General features: G+C 61.9%; 1 protein-coding gene across 4 annotated transcripts in view; it reads right to left on the reverse strand.

Moving 5' to 3' along the window:
* ADGRL1 (adhesion G protein-coupled receptor L1) overlaps positions 1-17,545 on the reverse strand; it is a 43,837-nt gene that overhangs the window by 9,109 nt on the left and 17,183 nt on the right. For 3 of the 4 annotated variants that reach the window (XM_073887700.1, XM_073887698.1, XM_073887701.1), the window contains exons 3-12: positions 15,934-16,147; positions 12,444-12,553; positions 4,418-5,218; positions 3,245-3,559; positions 2,427-2,530; positions 1,938-2,123; positions 1,610-1,648; positions 1,245-1,428; positions 804-926; positions 69-283 (exon numbers count right to left, since the gene is read on the reverse strand). In XM_073887700.1, coding sequence (XP_073743801.1) covers positions 69-283; positions 804-926; positions 1,245-1,428; positions 1,610-1,648; positions 1,938-2,123; positions 2,427-2,530; positions 3,245-3,559; positions 4,418-5,218; positions 12,444-12,553; positions 15,934-16,147 — 2,291 coding nt within the window. Of the gene's footprint in view, positions 1-68; positions 284-803; positions 927-1,244; positions 1,429-1,609; positions 1,649-1,937; positions 2,124-2,426; positions 2,531-3,244; positions 3,560-4,417; positions 5,219-6,382; positions 6,468-8,804; positions 8,820-12,443; positions 12,554-15,933; positions 16,148-17,545 lie in introns of all 4 variants that reach the window. The other variant, XM_025863263.2, reaches the window with a different exon arrangement.

The raw sequence follows: 17,545 nt of genomic DNA on the forward strand, positions 1-17,545 counted from the left end.
AATATACAGCCTGGGGACATGGACGCTGGCGGGACCCCCGGGGGGGGGGTGGGGACGCCTCAGCTCACCTCCAGGTGGGCCACGGTGAAGATGACAGGATCCATGAGAAAAACACGACTGGACTCCTTGTTGATGGACGCCGCGATGACCTGTGAGTTCACCACCAGGGAGGCGCCGCCAGGGCCACCTGTACCTGCTTCACCCGCCAGCTTCACTGTGGCATTCTCGGTGGACAAGAAGAGGCCCAGGTTGTTGTAGAGGATGAAGACAACTTTGACCACACCTGGGGAGAACAGGCACCGCGGGGTGTGCCGGCAGTCCTGAGCCGGCACCCCTTCAGCCATCCTGGCCACTGGGACCTCTGAAGCCAGGCTGTGGCCCAGGTGAGGGGGGTTTGGGAGCCCTTCCACGTACCATTGCTCTGTTGTAGGCAGTTCCAAATGGCGAGGCAATATGCCAGGACGCGTAGGGACTGTGTCCCCAGCCCCCACCTCACTTGTGTGACCTCGAGCAAATCCCAACCTCTGAGCCTTACTTTCAAACGGGACAGACCTCCCTGAGCTATGAGAACTGACTGCCACTGCACAGGAGTGAGCCCTGCAAACTACAAAGTGTCCTATGCTCTGGGGCTTTGGGGGGACCCCACAAATCCCCTGTAATGTTAGGCTTGCTTGAATGGAGAACAACTGTGTGTGTGGTTATGAGTCCCACCCTTTTCTCAGATTCTTCAACCCAATACAGTTTAAGAACTGACGTTCTTCATATGTGAACTGGGGATGCCAGCCCAGGGCTTGGGCACTGACCGTTGCGGCTGTTCTGCTTGATGGTATTGGCGGACAGCTGGATGGAGTTCTCACTTGGGTATTCCTGGGGGAACACCAGCTCCTGCACTTGGCCCTCCGTGTTTAGGACTGTCACCTCCAGGACTGTGGGGACAGGGAATGGCAGGGCAGATGTGGTTGGGGTCTGTCCCCAGTCCAGGGGCCCAGCTATGGCAAGAGGCCCAAGGCTAGGGCATCCCCAGCTGGCAGGCCCCACGGTTCAAGATTTGCACCTGATCATGATCTCAGGGTTGTGAGATTGAGCCCTGCATTGGGCTCCACGCTCAGCATGGACTCTGCTTGAGATTCTCTCCCTTTCCCCCCACTCATGCGCATGATTGCTCACTCTCTCAAATAAAATCTTGGGAAAAAAAAAAAAAGATTTGCACCCGAACTTGCCGTAGGCACAACTGCGGCACTCACCCACGTTCTGTTTGGCAGCCAGGAAGCGGGCGGGCTCCCTGACGTTGTCGGCCAGCAGGAAGGCACCCTCCTCCAGCACATCCAAGAGCATGGTGGCTGTGTGCACCTGCTCCGTGGCATTCATGTCTTTCCAGGACTCCAGAGCCTCTGGCCGCAGCAGGTTGTCCACTGTCTCCACCACGGCCTACGCAGGCGAGGGGGTGGCACTGTGAGTGCCCCCCCCCGCCGCCTCCAGTTCCCTGGGCTGGACTCTGACTCTGCATACCCTCTTCTCAGCCTCCATCCCCAGTGTTGCGTGGGGCATGCCCACGTGATGAGGGCTGCCTCACCCCCTCCTTGGCCGGCAGGAACCCTCCGGGCCTCACCTTGATGTAGTCTTTGCAAGTTCTCTCCCGCTTGTGCATCTGGGAAAGGAGATGGAGGTGCTGTCAGCTTTCCTAATGCCAACATGTCTGGGCCCTGGAGAGCTGGCGCTTCCGCAGCTGCCACCAACCCAGGGCTGGGCGTGAGCAAGACCCGATCCTAAGGGACCCTCAACCCTAAGGCCCGTCCAGGGGCAGCTGAGGAGGAAGATCCAGTATGCCTAGGATCAGTCCTCTCCTCTCTGACCACCTAGCTTGGAGGTACCAGGCTGGACTCTACTTGAGCCCTAAGGGTCCCCTCCCCCCAGCTGGCCCCAGTGCCGTGCCCCACCTTGTTGTAGTTCTTGCCCGCTGACTCGCGCTCAATGGGCCGCAAGGCCTGTAACTGGGCATCTAGAATATCCAGCAGCTGCTCCATCAGCTTCACGGAGGAGGACACATCACCCGCATAGATGGAGCCTCGGGTGTGACGGGCCAGCTCGCTGGCAATGTTGGCTGCATTCTCCCCACTCTTGATCTGTGTGAGGTGGGGGCAGGGGCCCCGAACTCTCTCAGAGACCATCTTGCTTCCCACATGTTCCCTTTTCACCTGCCGAGCCTGCTTGGCCCCTCTCCCCCCTCCCTCCCTGACCCCTTCCCCCTCCCCATCCGTCTCTTCCCTCTGTAGGCCAGGGAGGGGACCCACACAGTCCTGGCTCCCAGACCTGCCCGTTTGTCTCCCCAATTGCTCTACTGCCCCCAGTGTGCCCTGTGCCCGGCCACCCAGGGCCCAGTGTGCGAGCAAATGTGCCGATCTGGGAGGGACAGCTGCTGCTGGTACCTTCTGGGCCACCTGGTTGACCCAGGGGGAGGTGCAGTTGCTGAGGTCAGGGCCCCGGGGGTTCCAGAGCCCCAGGGCTGGTAGACACTGGAAGGAGGCAATTCCTGCAGGGACAGACAGACAGGAACAGAGAAGGGAGCCACAGGGAAGGAGAGAAAGAGGGGCCACGGCAGGGAGAGGAGATGACGGAGAGGGGGACAGGTAGGTGGAGAGAGGTGAAGGAAACACGGAAGACCAGACATGAAGAGGGCCGGACAGTCAAGAGAGGTGTCACTCGGAGGTGACATAAGCTACCCCTTACTTCTAAGCTCCCCCTCTCGGCTCCTCTTCCTTCCATCTTTGCCTACCAGAAATGGAACTTTCTAGCAAAGTCCATCTTGGAAGCCCCTTCTCCCTTATGCCTCTTCAGACCCTGCCCTTGGATCACTCCACTTAGGAGCATATGCTCCCGGCCCCACCCTGTCTGGCACTTCAGCGGCTCTGCGGACTGCCACTGGCAGTCTCAGCCTGAAGCCAGGGGCCCAAGTCACCTCCTGTGGGCTCCCTTCATGGTCTGCCTGGCACTGCAAGAGGGGACAGGGCAGGGGGACTCACTGAGCTGCTCCCAAGCTCTGAGAGCTCTGCTGGGCACTGGGAACACAGCTGCAGGTGTCAGGCGACCCCTGCCCTCAGAAAGCCCGCACTCTGGCCGGGGAGGTGAACAGGTGCATCTGGGCTAAGCTGAGAGGTGGGATGTTCCCTGGCCCTTCCCGGGCCAGACCAGGTTCGGCCCCTCCCCAAGCCAGCGCCCGTGAGGTGACTGCAGCCTCTGTACTCACCGCGGGTCCCCTTGGGGCAGGGCCTCTCAACCAGCATGCCCTGCTGGGTGGCTGGCCATTGGACCCGCCGCACCTCTCGAGGTTCACAGAAGAGCTCTGGGGACACATGCAGATTGGGAGCTGGGGGCCGCCGGGTGCTGGGAGCCGGGGCTGTGGCTGGAGGCAGGTCAGGTCCCAGCTGGTTGATGGCACCCACGGGGTGTGTGGTGAGGGGCACTCGGCGGAGTGGGGTGGTGGCTGCGGGCGAGGCCGTGCTGGTGAGGGGTGTGGGTCGGGCTGTGGTGGTCGTGCTGAGAGGTGGGGAGGTGGCTGGGCCTGGAAGGGAAGAGGGTATACAAGACAGGGTCACCCCGTGCCCGGGGCCCCGCCATGACACGTGTGCCCAGGCATGGGGTCCCTGGCATTCTAGCACCTTCCCCAAAGTGGGAGGATATCCTGGGTCTGGAAGATCTCCCCTGGCCTCTCTCTGCCCCCAAGACCATGTAAAGCATCAGAAGGCAGTAGAAATTCACTTGAGTATAGCCTGAGGTCCGAGAGTAACCAAAGAGAATGGGCCAGGGAGGGGATGTCTGAACACAGCCACCTCCCGTCCTCATTCTACTCTCACTCTGGCCAAGTCCCTTTCCTGTGCGGGCCTTAGTTCCCGGTTATGCAAATGAGGCTGTACTGCATCAGGCACCCCAGCGCCCTGGGGCTGCTCAGAGCTGGCTGAGGGCCGCTGAGAGGGCGAACAGAGACTGCAGAGGGACCCTCACCCTCAATGCTGGCAGCTGGGCTTTGTTCTGTTTTCACGGGCACGGGGCTTCCACCCAGGGTTGTGGCTGATGAGGGTTCCAGGGCTAAAAGTGCACAGGCCCCTGGGAGAGGCGGTGCAACTTCGTGGTCCAGAGTTACTCCTCAAAGGAGTAAACTACCCCACCCCCCACCCTCCCAGTGCCTGTTTCTTCATCTGTAAAACGGTAATAGCCCTTCCTACCTCATAAACTGACAACCGAACGGGTTAACTGGGAACCGCTTAGACCAACCTCTGGCCCGTGCTGCGCGACTCTGCGACTCTGACCTCCAGGGATCCCCGTGGACCACCTCCAGATCCCAGCTCTCCGCGCACTGCGGGCTCCCCCCCCCCCCGACCCCCGGGGCCGAGGAGGCGGAGCAAGGGGGAGTCATCCCTACCGGCACTGGGGTCGGGCGGCCCGAACTCCAAGCTGTAGCGCACCACGAAATAGTTGTTCCAGACGTAGAGCTGGTTGTCACGAGGGTTGTAGTCCACGGAGGAGACGAACTGGTAAGGGTTGGGGAAGGCCAGGCTGACCGGCTCCTCGCGGTTGGCGTTGGTGTTGAAGGCGTAGTCCACGCGGTTGCCGGCCGCCTCGCTGTCGTCGTCCACGTACACGGAGCGCAGCACGTACAGGACTCCGCACACCATGAAGGCGTTGGACGCCGAGCGCTTGTCGTAGCCCGTCTCCCACGTGCCCTCGAAGCGCAGCGTGTAGGGGTTGAGCTGGCTCACCACCAGGCGCCCGTTGTTGCCCTCGGTGGCGTAGATGACCCACAGCCCGTTCTCGTCCACAGCCAGGTCAATGTCCGTCTTGCCCCCCCAGCGGTAGGGCGACGTGTCGTGGTAGTTGGCCGTGTTGATGACCGTCTCCCCGCTCTTGATGCGTGTGCGCAGATCGTACTTGACGATGTTGCGCGTGCGCTCCTTGTTGTAGAAGACTGCGCCGTCGTAGACCACGAAGCCCGTGCCGTCCACGCGGTTGGGCAGGCGGTAGGTGGTGGTGTGGCGTGCGGCCACGTAGTCCTCCCACGAGGCGTACTCAGTCAGCGTGTCCGTGCGGTAGGGGATCCAGGGCATGACGTAGATTCGGTCGCCCGCTTGCAGCGGGTCCTTGCACCACGCCCCAGACTGGTGTTCCGACTCGTGCGTGGAGGTGGGCTCCAACACCTTCTGCAGGGTCCCTGGGCACACGAAGACTGGGCCGGGCGGGTGGGCGGGGCGGGGAGGACACGGGGAGAGGAGGAGCGGAGGCGAGGGAGGGGGAGAGAAAGAGGCAAGTTGGTCACGCGGCCTGGGGTAGCCAGGCTGTCCCCTCCTGCTGCTGCAGTCACGGTTGCTTGGTAGGGCTGGTGATGGGAAGGGGGTTTCCGGGCTGGGACCCCTGCCCTGCCCAGCTGCCCCTCTCCCTGGAGATGTCAACCCTGGAGGCCATTAAGAGCAGGGTTAGTGGGGGTGGGGGGGAGAGGTGGTGCCCCTCTTTCCTTCCCTGGCTGCTAGAGACCCCACAGGCTGGGGATAAAGGGTTTGGCAAGAGCCCTCCCAGACTTCCCCATGTGCCTTAAGTGGGGGCGGAAAGATCTCCTCACTGGTGGCTTTGAGGTTCCAGGGACTGCCCTGCTCCTTCGCCATCGTCAAAGCCCCCTGTAGGGGAAGAGCTAGGGTCGAGGGTCCCATCCTTCACCAACCACACTAGGACACAGGTTTTTGTTTGTTTTCTTCCCACCACCCCCCCCAACCTGCAAAAACTGCAAGGTAGAGTGATGTTTCTGTACCCACTGTGGGTGTCAGGAGTGCCCCCCGAGTCCAGGGTAGAGGAGGCACCCAAAGTTCCTGATGCAGCCTGTGCCCCCCCCCCCCCCCCACACACCCAGTACCCATGCAATCAGTAGGTGAGGAAGGGTTTTTGGAAAAGTCCAGCCCCTCCCTCAGGGTGCCCAGCCCTGCCCCCAGCCAGCAAGGTCTCTCATGGGGTCTGTTCAGCAGCAGACACTGACACTGGTGCACAGGGGTGGGGGAGGTTGGGGGACATGGGAAAGGAGGGGGTTCCCCGGGAGAGCTGGGGAGGGGGGAGGAGAGCTGCGTGGAGGGAAGAGAGACAAGGTGGGGGGCCTCGGCGAGGTCCTGGCTCCGAGGGAGGCACGCTGGAGACCACCTGGGAAGAAAGGGTTAATGCTGGCGAGGAGAGAGGGGTGAGCAGAGAATTCACTCCAAGGCCCAGGCCCGACTGAGGGTCCCTCGGGGGGGCAGTCCCAGGTCCAGCTCAGAGGGGGCAAGGGAGGGAACCAGGAGCTAGGATAAAGACCCAGCCCGCCCCAGCCAGGCCCCCCCCCCACCCTCCCCTGCCCCGGACCCCGATTTACCTGCGACCATCCCCGGCTCGGGAGGAGGGACCAAGGCAGCGCTGATGTCAGAAAGGTGGGGGGCCCCGCCCCACCCCCCCCTTCCCTGAAAAGGAGGAAAACCTCAACTGCATCTCGTTGGCCGCCGCTGGCCTGCCCACCCTTGCCCCGTCACATCCCAGGGCCACCTGCTCCTAGCCTCCCCTTACTGACCCAGTAGGGGTCTGGACTTGGGAGTGGTGATGTCCAGATACCCCTCCATCCAGGATGGCTGGGCCTCCCTCTCACCTCCCTGCTGAACCCACAGACAGGCCAGGGGGGAGGGTTTGCAGTGAATTCTCTGCTCCTGCTTGGCCTGTCACCAAAGCAGCCGGCCCCCAGGGGAACAGGGAGGGCTGGGACCTGGTGCGGGCTTGGGGGGGGGGGCCGCCCCAGTGGCAAGAGGGTCATGGACAGGCACCACTCCTCATTCCCCCACTTCCAGCCTCACTCTTTGACAGGCTTAGGTGGGGGGATATCTAGCCCTCCCTTCACAGCATCAGGGGACAGCTAGGCCCGAGGGGCCCCCGGTGCAAAGCGGCCAGGAGCACACCTTGTTTCAGGAGGGGGAGGGGAGTCTGGGGCCCCGAAGTGAGCAGGAACCAGAGGGATCCTGGCTTGCGTCCTGGGGCTCCACCATCTCCTTGTCCCCAGTGCCCTGAGGGGTTGGCCTGCACCCTGTGTCCAGCACACCTGGCCTCCACCTTTTTCCTCTGTGCCCAGGTCTCCCCTCTCCCCAAGCCAGGACCCCTGCCAGCTCTGTGGCCCCTGAGCAGACACGTCTGTGTGTTTGAGGGGGCGGTGGGAGGTCTCAGAGCCTGACCTGGTCAGAAGGGTGTGCAGGAGGAAAACATGGTTAGAGGTTACCCTGGGGAAGGGGGAGAAGATGAGGAAGGGTCTGCCTGGGGCCTTTGACAGTAAGGACCCCGCCCCAGCACCAAGCTCCCAACACCTCCTCTTCCCTCCCCCCTTCCCCCCCTTGAAGAGAAAAGATCCAGGGCTGCGGTATCCAAACCACCACCGGCCTGTAAGAAGAGTGCCTGGTACTGGGTGCGAGAGAGACTCAGGGAGAGAGAGAGTGGCGGGGCAGCGAGGGTCGGGGCCTGGGCTGGTTGCCCAGGTCTCTCTGAGATGGGGGAGGGCAGGGGGAGGGGAGCAGCTTGGAGGGACCCCGCCCCACCTTCCTCGAAGGGGATGCTTCACAGACCACCGTAATTTCAAGGCAAGAGCAATCCTGCAAGGAGGGCTCACCCCGGGCCCTGTCCCCGAGGCCAGCCTCGGAGCTGTCAATTTCCCCCAAATTTCAGGGGAGGTCTGGACCATCCCCAATAGCCCACCCTGGAAGTTCCTCTGCTGCAGCCCCTCCCCTCTCCAAATGCCGGGGAGAGCTCCACCCACCATGGAGTTTTCCCAGTCCCCTGCTGAGGGTCAACCCCGCAAGAAATGAAATTACGGTGCTCATGGAAGTCCCCAGACCCGGCCTATACCTCCCCCAACCCCCCTCTCCCTGGTCCTCTAGCCAAAACAGCCCAGAAGAAACCCTGACTGCAGCTTCGCAAGTGTTTCAGAACCAGAGAAAACGTTCCCCCACCCAGCGCTCCCCCCCCCCCCCCCCCGCCCTGAGGCCCACCCCGGCCCCGTTGCCCCCAGTTTGGCAGACTGCCCTCCCAGGGCTGGGGGCAGCTTTACATCCCTCCCCAGGGCTGCCCCTCCCCCCGCCCCGCCCGGGCCGGTCAAGGATGGGGGTTGGGGGTGGGGAAAACTGGTGCTCCGTGCTCCAAAACAGCTCTGGGCCTTGGAAACGCCAAACCAGAAAGAACTTATGCCACCAGGAGCCCGAGAGATAGAAGGAATCTGCTCCCCAAAAGGAAAACAAAGGTGTCCCCTCCATCCCGCCTCCCCTGAGCCAGACACGTGGTGCAAAAGTTGGGGCAGGAAGAAGAGAAAGACCCACTCCCCCCGGCTCACCCCGGTGCACTCCGCCCCCAGTCGGGAGCCAGAGAAGGGGGTCCCGCCCACCCCTCCCGCCCTGGAGGCTTACACACTTCTCCTGAAGGAGGCAAAATAAGTATGAGAGAAGGCCAGGTCCCCCCCGCAAGGGCTGGGACTAGGAAGGAGGGACAGGGAAACAGAGAGAAAACCAGGCAGAGAGAGAGAGAGAGAGAGACAGAAGGTCCTGCCCGTGCTCAAGAGAGGAGCTTCCTCAGGTGTCTGGCGGGTGGAGTCGCCCGTGGCGGCACCAGGGCTGGCCCCACCGGGAGGACACCCGGGGTGGGGGGTACCAACTGGACCCAGTTGGGGTGGGGAGAAGAAGGGGCGGAGCGGGGAGGGCGGGTCACATAAGTATGGTACAGGTGAGAACAAAGTGTGAGTTAGGGGTTAGCATTGGTAACAGTGCGTTTACCTTTCTGCTCCACTTCTACTTTAAGCATCGGAAGAGAGAGAGAAAACAAATTGAAAAAAAATGTGCAAGAAAAAAAAAGAGAAAAAAAAAGATTAAATTGCTTTCGTTTCTTATCTGGCAACATGCCCCCTTTTCCTTTCTTTCCTCATCCTGGTTCCCCAACCCCGGAACGTAGCATCAGCTCAGCCCCCGCCCCCAAGTCCCTGCCTCTGGGGAGGGTGTCGGGGAGACAGTCACAGGGAGGGGGAGACACGCGAGGACAGAAACCAAGAGAGACATGGGGGGGCGTGTACAAACAGGCAGGTGGACGTAACTCTCAGATGGGTAGGGGCACCTTCAGGGCAGTGGGGGTTGGGGAGGGGGGAGCTTCAGCTGGAAGGTGGGCTCTGGTTAGGAGAGCACCAGGGAGGGAGTGGTAGGGGTGGAAGAGCCACACAGTCCCCCCCACCTCTGCACAACCCACCTGCTGCCCTCCTGCTAGAACCAGGGGCCCGGCGGGGGGAGGGGGTTCAGTGCCTCCAGGGGCCTGGGTGCCCCCAGCTGAAGGAACATGCTGAACTTCCCTTTCTGTGCTGGCCTTGCTAGAGTCCAGCTGAGTCCCCCCAAGCCCTCACAACCCAGAGAAAGCCAACACAGAGAGAGAGGGCGGCACAGTGGGACACAGGATGACAGGCCGCGCCCCAGGGCCTCAGAGAGCCGGTGGGGGAGACAAAGGCAGAGAAGGAAGAGGTTGGGGTGGGGGCGACATCACAGACAGCGGGGGGGGGGGGGCACAGACACACTCCCACGCTCCCCCGGGGCCAGCCTGTGGCTCAGTTTGTCTGCCCACCCCCGCCCCGGGGGCCCAGGAGCCAGGCGCTCCCTGCCTGCTGCCAGGTGGGCAGGCGCACCTAGGGGAGGAAGGGGGCACGGTTAGAATGTGCTCAGCTGCAAGGCAAATCCAGCGTTAGTCGGGCCTGTCTGGGTGTGTGTTTGTGCGTGTGTGTGTGGGGGGAGGCCCACACACCCACTGCCCCCTCCCCGTGGTGGGCCCCTTCACCCACCCCTGACTCACCCACACCAGCACTGGGGTCACCCCAGCCTCTGAAGCCCAGGGCAAGATGGCTGCCCAGGCTGCTCCCCCTTCGGGCTCAGTGTCGCCGGCCCCTCAGGCACCTCTGACCAGGGCCTCGCTCTCCTGCCACCTCTCTGGAGGCACAAGCAGGGAGTTCCACAGGGGAGAGTTTGGCCGCTTCCCAGCGCCTCATCCAGGGCCTGGCACACAGGAAGTGCTCAGCGAACACGAACAGTGGGGGACAAGTGAGCGCCCCGCCTCCCTGTTCTCTGGCCCTAGCTTCGGTCACCCTTGGAACTCCAGTTCCCCTTCTTCTGGAACCAGGAGCTACACCCCCTCGCCCCTGGGTTCCGCCTGTCGAGGGCACGCGTGGCCCCCCTGTGGCCCAGATACAGTCACTGCGTGTCCTGCGTCCCCCGGGGTCAGACGGGGGCTGCCCGTGCCCCGGGCCATCCTGGTCTCCGTGGGTCACACCCCTGGCCACACTGGGGGGGGGGGTCAGCTTCAGGAGGTCCCTATGCCTCTTTCCTCCCTGCTCCCTCTAACTTTTGTTCCGCTTCTTTACCCGCATGGTGCCCACTTGCTTTGGACTCCACTTGGACCGAGGGACGCCCTCCCTGCCCTTTATCTCACCTGTCTCGGGAGGAGTGTGATCATCATCTGTCATTAGTTTTATTTTTCATTTCCAACAGCAATAACTGGTAAAAATCACTACAAGTAGTCACAACAAAAGCAACGACTGCCAAGTGCCTTCTGCTTCCTAAGTGACTAAGTGCTAGGAACCATGCTAGGTACTTCCCAGGCAGTCTTTCCAGAACCCTGTCTATAGATGGGGAAACTGAGGCTTAGCGCAGTGAAGCAACACAACTGAGGCCACACAGTTGGCAAAAGCGGGCACCGTTTCTTTCGTATGTACCTATGGCCTGGGGCGCACGAGGAGCTTTACCCACGTTCTCTCTGCTCCTGGCAGCCTCCCCCGGAAGCGGTCCCCCCTCCCACCGTCACAGATGAAGACACGGGCTAAGCTGGCTTGGAGGGGCACCCGTACCGTTACTGAGCACGTCCTGAACCAGGCTCGGGTCTGGGCGCTGGGGGGTGAGGACGAAGCCTCTGCCCTGGGGGGGCATTTACATCCAGCACTCCGCCGCAGGGAGCGGGCTCGGGGGGGGGGGGGGGGGCAGCCCTGGGCCAGGCGCTTCACACGCATGCTCTCCTGGCCTCTCGCCTCCTTTTGCAGCAGCTCAGAGAAGTTTTAAGTCATTTGTTCAAGTTTCAGAGTCAGAAAATCCGAGAGCCACGCCGGGCCTCAAACCCAGCCTGACTTCCCTGCCGTGCAATGCTCCCGGCCTCCCGCCTCCCTTCCCTGCCGCCCCGGCCACGGGGGTGGGTGGAGAGTGTCCCCAGTGCTGTGGGGAGGCTTCAAGGCTCAGATGGGCATCCCCCTCAGGTGGCGGCTGGAGGCCTCAGCTGCTGAAAGGAATGGGTGGGGAGTAAAAGAAGGTTATGGAAGCACCCAAGTGATCCTGTTGCCCCCAGCACGTAGGTCATCACCTGCGAGGAGAAATCAAAGGTTGAGGGGGGAGGCTGGGGTGGGAGGGCCACAGGGCCTTCTGCTCCCCTGCCCCTGCCCCCCACACTCAGACACTCTGGTGGCCCTGTCTCCTCCCCCATCTGCCCGGAGGCCCTCCCTCCAGGCTGGCTACATGAAGCTGGCGGGGAGAGGAGGGGAATGGATGGCGGGGAGGAAGGGAAGGGGCAGTGAGGGCAGCAAAGAAGGGCCATGTTAAGAGCAGAGTGCTGAGGAGGAGAGACCCTGTCTTTGTTGGTTCCCCCTGGCCAGATGCAAGAAAGCCAGGCCCCTGGCTCCCAAGATCACCCTCCTCAGGCTTCCCGGGCGCCACCCTAGTCCAACATGGCAGCACTTCCCTTGCAGACAGGAAGTGCTATCACGGTCATGGGCACACTAACCAGGAGACAGGTATCTGTGGAAGATGCCCCTAGCCCCTCGCACCAGATCTGCCGCCAGGCCTCAAGAGGGCGGTCTGCCTCTCTATGGGTCTGGGGTCCAGCTTCCAGGGCTGGGAGTACGTGAGAGGTGAGGCGGACAAGAGAAAGGAGAGGGAGTTGGGAAAAGAAGGGGAGTGAGTAAGAGGGACGAGTGGGCATGTAAGGGGGTGATCAGAAAGGGAAGGGAGGAGGAGAGGCTGGAGGGCAGCAAGGTCCAGGTCCAGGGAACCAGGAGACAGGCAGGTGCACCAAGCACGTTCTGGGGTGTGGCCTTGAAGGGTGTAAATGAGCCCTTCTACACGTGAGGGGGCAGGGCTAGTGGGCCAGGGTAACAAGAGCGCAAGAAGGTGGCCTGTGAATGGGGACCGAACCTGGGGGGGGGGGGGGGGGGGGGGGGGACTGACTGTGGGGGGGGGTCTGGGAGGAGAGAATGCACGAGGGAGGGAACAGGCCCAGCTGCCCGCCCTGTGCCTGGTCCTAACTTGGCCCTGTGTGTGTGTAAGGTCAAGGTGTCTCCTCCTCGCTTGCTTCTGGGAGGGGGAAGGGCCCGTGTCCGCACGAGGAACAAGATGACTCACTGTAGGGGACACAGTCGTACTGCACCTCCAGGTACTTGTAGGTCCCAGGACAGGGGTCGGGAAAGGCGTCAGAGCCAGCAACCACCACGCACTGGGTGCGGTTGTTACACCTGCAGAGAAGACATGAGGAGCTGGGAAAAGACCGGCCTAGAACTGGGGGGCAGGGGCGGGCGTTCAGGGTCAGGAGAGGAATGAGCACCCCCACATGGAGAAGGAACTGTGGCAACCAAGGCCAGGGGCCTTGTGGGGGCATCATCTTCCGTGTCCTGCCTGCTCTCTTTCGCACCAGCCAGGCTTCGACTCTGGGCCCTGGCCAGGCAGCAAGCTCAGGGCTGGGCCAGAGACTCTGCCCCATAAACTGTGTCCCCAACTCCCCGGCCTCACAGCCCATCTGCGTGTCGCTGATGCCATCGCGTCCTTGGCATCTGTCCTAAGTGGGCTGGAAAGCCCCTCGCTGTTCAGTGAAGAGTAAGACGCGAAGGCGCGCGTACGAGGCGGTGTCTCAGCCAACATGCTGCTAATGGGATGCTCACAGTGCCCGTCTGTGTCCCCCCCTCCCCCGCCCCCGCCGGGCCTTAGATGAGTCCCGCGCTATGGGTGGCGCTGCTGTGAGGATCTGCAGTGAGGACAGGGCAGTCTCTTCCCCTCACGCCCAAGCCCAAGCCATTCTCACTCACCCTGGGGACTCCGATCCCCACCAACTTCTAGGAGCCTGGCTAACGTATAAAGGGAGGTCTACGTACGAACAAAAAGATGTTTCTCCTCTGCTGTCTGTCTCTCCGATCGAGGGCTCTGGGCCCTACCACAGCGCCAGGACATTAGTTAATGAGGGTCTGCTCCTACCAGCCCACCTCAACCCCCTTTAAAACCTCAGCCCTGGCCTCTGAAGGTGAAGCCGAGAGTTGTCTGTGACCCAGCAGCTGCATCCCTAGCTTTGTTCGCCAAGGACTCGGAAGCAGGGGCTCAAACAACTGCTTGTTTGTGAATGTTCTCCACGATGTCATTTACACAACTGCCAAAAGGTAGGGACGACCCAAGTGTCCACTGACAGAGGAATGGCTAAGCAAAATGTGGTCCGTCCACACCGTGGAATATTATTTGGCCATCAAAAGGAAAGCTCTGATGTGCCACGATGTGGGCAAACCCCGAAGACACCGCGGAGCCAAAGAAGTCAGGCACAGAAGCCAGCGTTTCATGATCCTACCCGCACGAAATATCTGCGACAGGCCGGTTCGCAGCCACAGAAAGCAAATTAGTGACTGCCGGGGGCTGGGAGAGGGGAGAGTGGCGGTCACAGTTCACGGGGATGGCATGTCCCGTCGGGAAGACGGAAATGTTCTGGAACTGGAGAGAGGTGGTGGTTGCGCCACGCTGCGAATGTCCTAACTACCGCTGAATCGTTCGCTTTAAAATGACGAATGTGTTATGTGACTGTCACCTCAACATCCAGAAGAGACAAGGGCTGGACACTGCGCGTCCCAGCCTCCCCTGCAGCTGACTACTCGTGACCGAGTTCCGGCCAGGGAGGTGGGAATGGGCCCGGGGTGGCCTTTAAAAGGGCTGGGTGTGGGAGCCCCCGAGAGAGGGAAGCGAGGGCTGAGGGTCTCTCCCCTCCGATCTGGTTTAAGGTCACTCTGCCTATTCTGGGGTGTCTCCGTCAGAGCAGCAGGGCTGTACCCGAACTAACACGAAGAGCCTCGCCTCCAGGCTTTAATGTGGCAGAGCGGCGGCCTCTCCCTCCCTGGGCCCCCGGAACCACACTGTTCAGCGTTCCCCCTTTTGGAACCGAGAACCCATGAATGCCAGAGCCAGGCCAGTTGCTGTGCTGGCCCCTGGGGAGACCACGGCGCACCCCGCAGACCCCGAGGCCAGGGCTGAAGGCATGAGGTGGGCAGGGAGAAAGCTGGAGGCAGGAGGCGGGAGGAAGGGGAGTCCCAGGGAGGATGGGGCACAGCCTAAGCAAAGGCTGGGAAGCTGGATTAGGGGCGCTCATGCAGGGGTGTCAGACAGGGAAGGAGGAGGAGGGCGAGGACTGCTGGAGGGGCGCACGTGTGAGGGAGAAAAGGTGGGGGACAGGGAACGAGGTGGCTCCAACCTGGCCCACTGGTCTGAGCCACCTGACCACGCCGGTCCCCTGCCCAAAACTCTCTGGACGCTCTTCGTGACCCTGCCCAGGGACCCTGCCCAAGGGACTTATTCTAGAATCCTCTGCCAGCATTCAAGGAGCCGCAGAGCTTGCTCCGGCCCTCCTTTCCTTCTTCCGTTCTATGCTCTGGGTCCCGGAGGGAACCTTGCCCTCTCTCAGGCGCTTAGCAAAAACTCAGGGAGTGCCTGCTCTGCATCTGGCGGGGGACACAGCGCCTGTCCCCATGGGGCTGATGGCCCAGTGAGGAAAGACAAACGTGTTAAAAGAGGCGAAATAGTCCACAGAACTGTGGGTGATAATCAGGGCTAGACGATAAAGCAGGGAAGGGGCTAGGAAGTCGGGGTGGGGGGCTGTGGTTTTAGAGAGGGTGGTCAGACAGGCCTTGCTGAGAGGATAGTCAGATAAGAAGATCCCCGGGCAAGGGAAGGGGTGAGCCATGCGGGTGTCGGGGAACGGCATTCCAGGCAGGAGGAACGGCCGGTGCAAAGACCCAGAGGAGGCCGCGGTGGATGATGGCGGCTGGAGCCGGCTGAGTTGGGGGGAGCGTGGAGACGGGGAGCCCAGGAGCAGAGCATAGGGCAGAGCGCGTGGGGCCTAGTGGGCCTCAGGGGAGACAGGCTTTTGCTCTGAGGGAGGTGGGTGCCCCTCAGGTGTTCACAGGCACCCCCTGGCTGCTGTGGGGGTGGGGGACAGCCCAAGGCAGGCAAGTCGGGGCAGGAGATAGTGCGGCAAACCCGGGGGTGGGGGCCGGCGGTGGCGGCGGCGGTGGCAGCAGAGGTTAAATCTGGGTGCACCGTGAAGGAGGGCTGACCAGCTCTGAGTGGCCGGCAGTGGGTGTGAGGAAGGCTTTTGCAGTTTCGCACGCACGGTACCTCTGCCTGGCATCCCCGCCCTGCTCACACACACAGCCTCGCACACTCAGGCACTCACTTTCTCTCACGCTCACGTGCACTTCTGTCATCTGTGTTCAGACGTCACCTGCTCCGGGAAGCCTGTGGGACCTCTGGGCTCTCCCTCGGCTCCCGTGACACTTTCCCCATCCTGCTAATTGCTTTTACACTGCGAGACCTCCACTCCCTCCCACACGAATCCTGGAACGAGCTTCTGGAGGTGCCTAGTGGGTGCAGGCTGCCGGGGAAGAGCGGCTGGGTCTTCCCGGCTGTTTGCATGGGACCTGGCGCCTAGCAGGTGCTCAGGAAACAGGGGCTGGACGCCTAGAAGGAAGGCGGAGGGGGAACAGGGTGCCCGGGCCGGGGGGTGCGTGGAGGACAGGCATTTACCCAGGGCCCCCAGGAACCGCCTGCAGCCCTCCTCCCAGGAGCCCGGTGGGGTGGGGCCCCTCACCTCTGTGACATGATCTTGAAGGCGTCGGGCAGGTAGCACTGCACGTTCTCCATCTGGAAAGGGTCGGCGTCGCAGATCTTGTCGTCTGTGCGCCCATAGTTGGCGTTCTCCACCATGATGACGTCGCTGCCTGGGCACCGCAGCTCGATGGGGTAGCCTTCGCACGCCAGCTCCCGGCGCATCAGCCCGAACGGGAGCCCAGCCCGGCTCAGGCCTACGGGGAGGGAAGACCCCGCTGAGACGCCCCCTCCAGCTTGGCTGTATCCAGCACGTGGGCTATACGGACCTCCGTTCTTTCATCTGTCAAATGGGCTTCTCGGTGTGCCCACCTGTGCGGTAAGGTCTTTGCCCTAGGCCCCTGGGAGGTGCCTCTAGGCACTGGGGGTGCCCTGCCCGATGAGCGTCTTTGTCTACCTGGGGGCCTCGGGCCAGACCAGATGGCCTATACCCCTGTGATGGGTTGAACTGTGTCCTCCCCACCTCAGATTCATAGGCTGAAGTTCCAATCCCTCGTACCTCAGACTGGGATCACATTTGAAACAGAGGTGATCAAGTTAAAACGAGGTTGTCAAGGCAGGCCCTAATCCAGTATGACCAGTGTCCGTTTTATAAGGGGAAATTTGGACACAGAGACACACACAAAGGGAGGACGATGTGGAGACATGGGGAAAGATGGCCAGCCGCGAGCCCAGGGGAGGGCCTGGAACAGCGGCTTCCCTCACGGCCCTCGGAAGGAGCCGACCCCGCTGACCCCTTGGTCTTGAACTCCCAGCCCCTAGAACAGCAGGGCAACACAGTTCTGTTGTTGAAGGCCCCCAGCCTGCGGTCCTTTGTTACAGTGGCCCTAGCAAATGAGCACACCAACAATGTGAGTAGGAGCTTTTGGGTATCAGCTGACCTCCCGAAGGGCTGGGGACTGAGGTCAGTCATGTGGGTGGTCACCCATGTCTGCTCTGGACCCCGAGGCTCAGGGGAGCGTCCCAGGTTGGCAGCGCACCATGCATGCTGTCACACACCCGTCCCCTCGGCTGACATTATCTGTACCTGTTCACCGTGTGACAGCATTTGGGAATTCTGGGAATGCTTCTAGGGAATCATCAAATCTGAGGGTGGTCTAAAGGACTCCCGAACTTGTAACTGGTGTCAGAGAGGAGAGTGGTCTGGGGTACTTCCCTAACTTCACACCACCCCACACAACGGGGAGAGACGGCTTGGGAGGAAGTGCTCTCATGTTCTGAAGGAACCCCCAGCGCCTGGCCTGGCCTGGCCTCTCCTCAGCTGACAGGCCTGGCATGTCCGCGGGGCCAGAGCTTCTCGGTGGGGCCTGGGGGTCGGCAGCACCGGCGGCTCGCGGCTCCCCACCCCCAGGCCTGCTGACTCAGGATCTCCAGGGGGAGGCCAGGCGCCTCGGACCCGTGTGCCCACCCACGTTTCTGACGCGGATTCGGTTTGAACAGCCAGCTCTAGCCTCCTCAGGCCTCCGTCCCCAGTGTAAGATCAGCACGGACAGCCCAGGGCTCCGCCTTGAGGAGTACACGCGCTACAGAACGTTCCCGAAGGAAGCCCCGGGCATGGCACCCTGTGTGGTGAGGGTCAGTGTGACGATGAAGAA

This window comes from Callorhinus ursinus, unplaced genomic scaffold (genome assembly GCF_003265705.2).
Source record: "Callorhinus ursinus isolate GAN/ISIS: 27379988/994484 unplaced genomic scaffold, GSC_fseal_2.0 scaffold82, whole genome shotgun sequence".
In the NCBI taxonomy this organism is placed as follows: domain Eukaryota; kingdom Metazoa; phylum Chordata; class Mammalia; order Carnivora; family Otariidae; genus Callorhinus; species Callorhinus ursinus.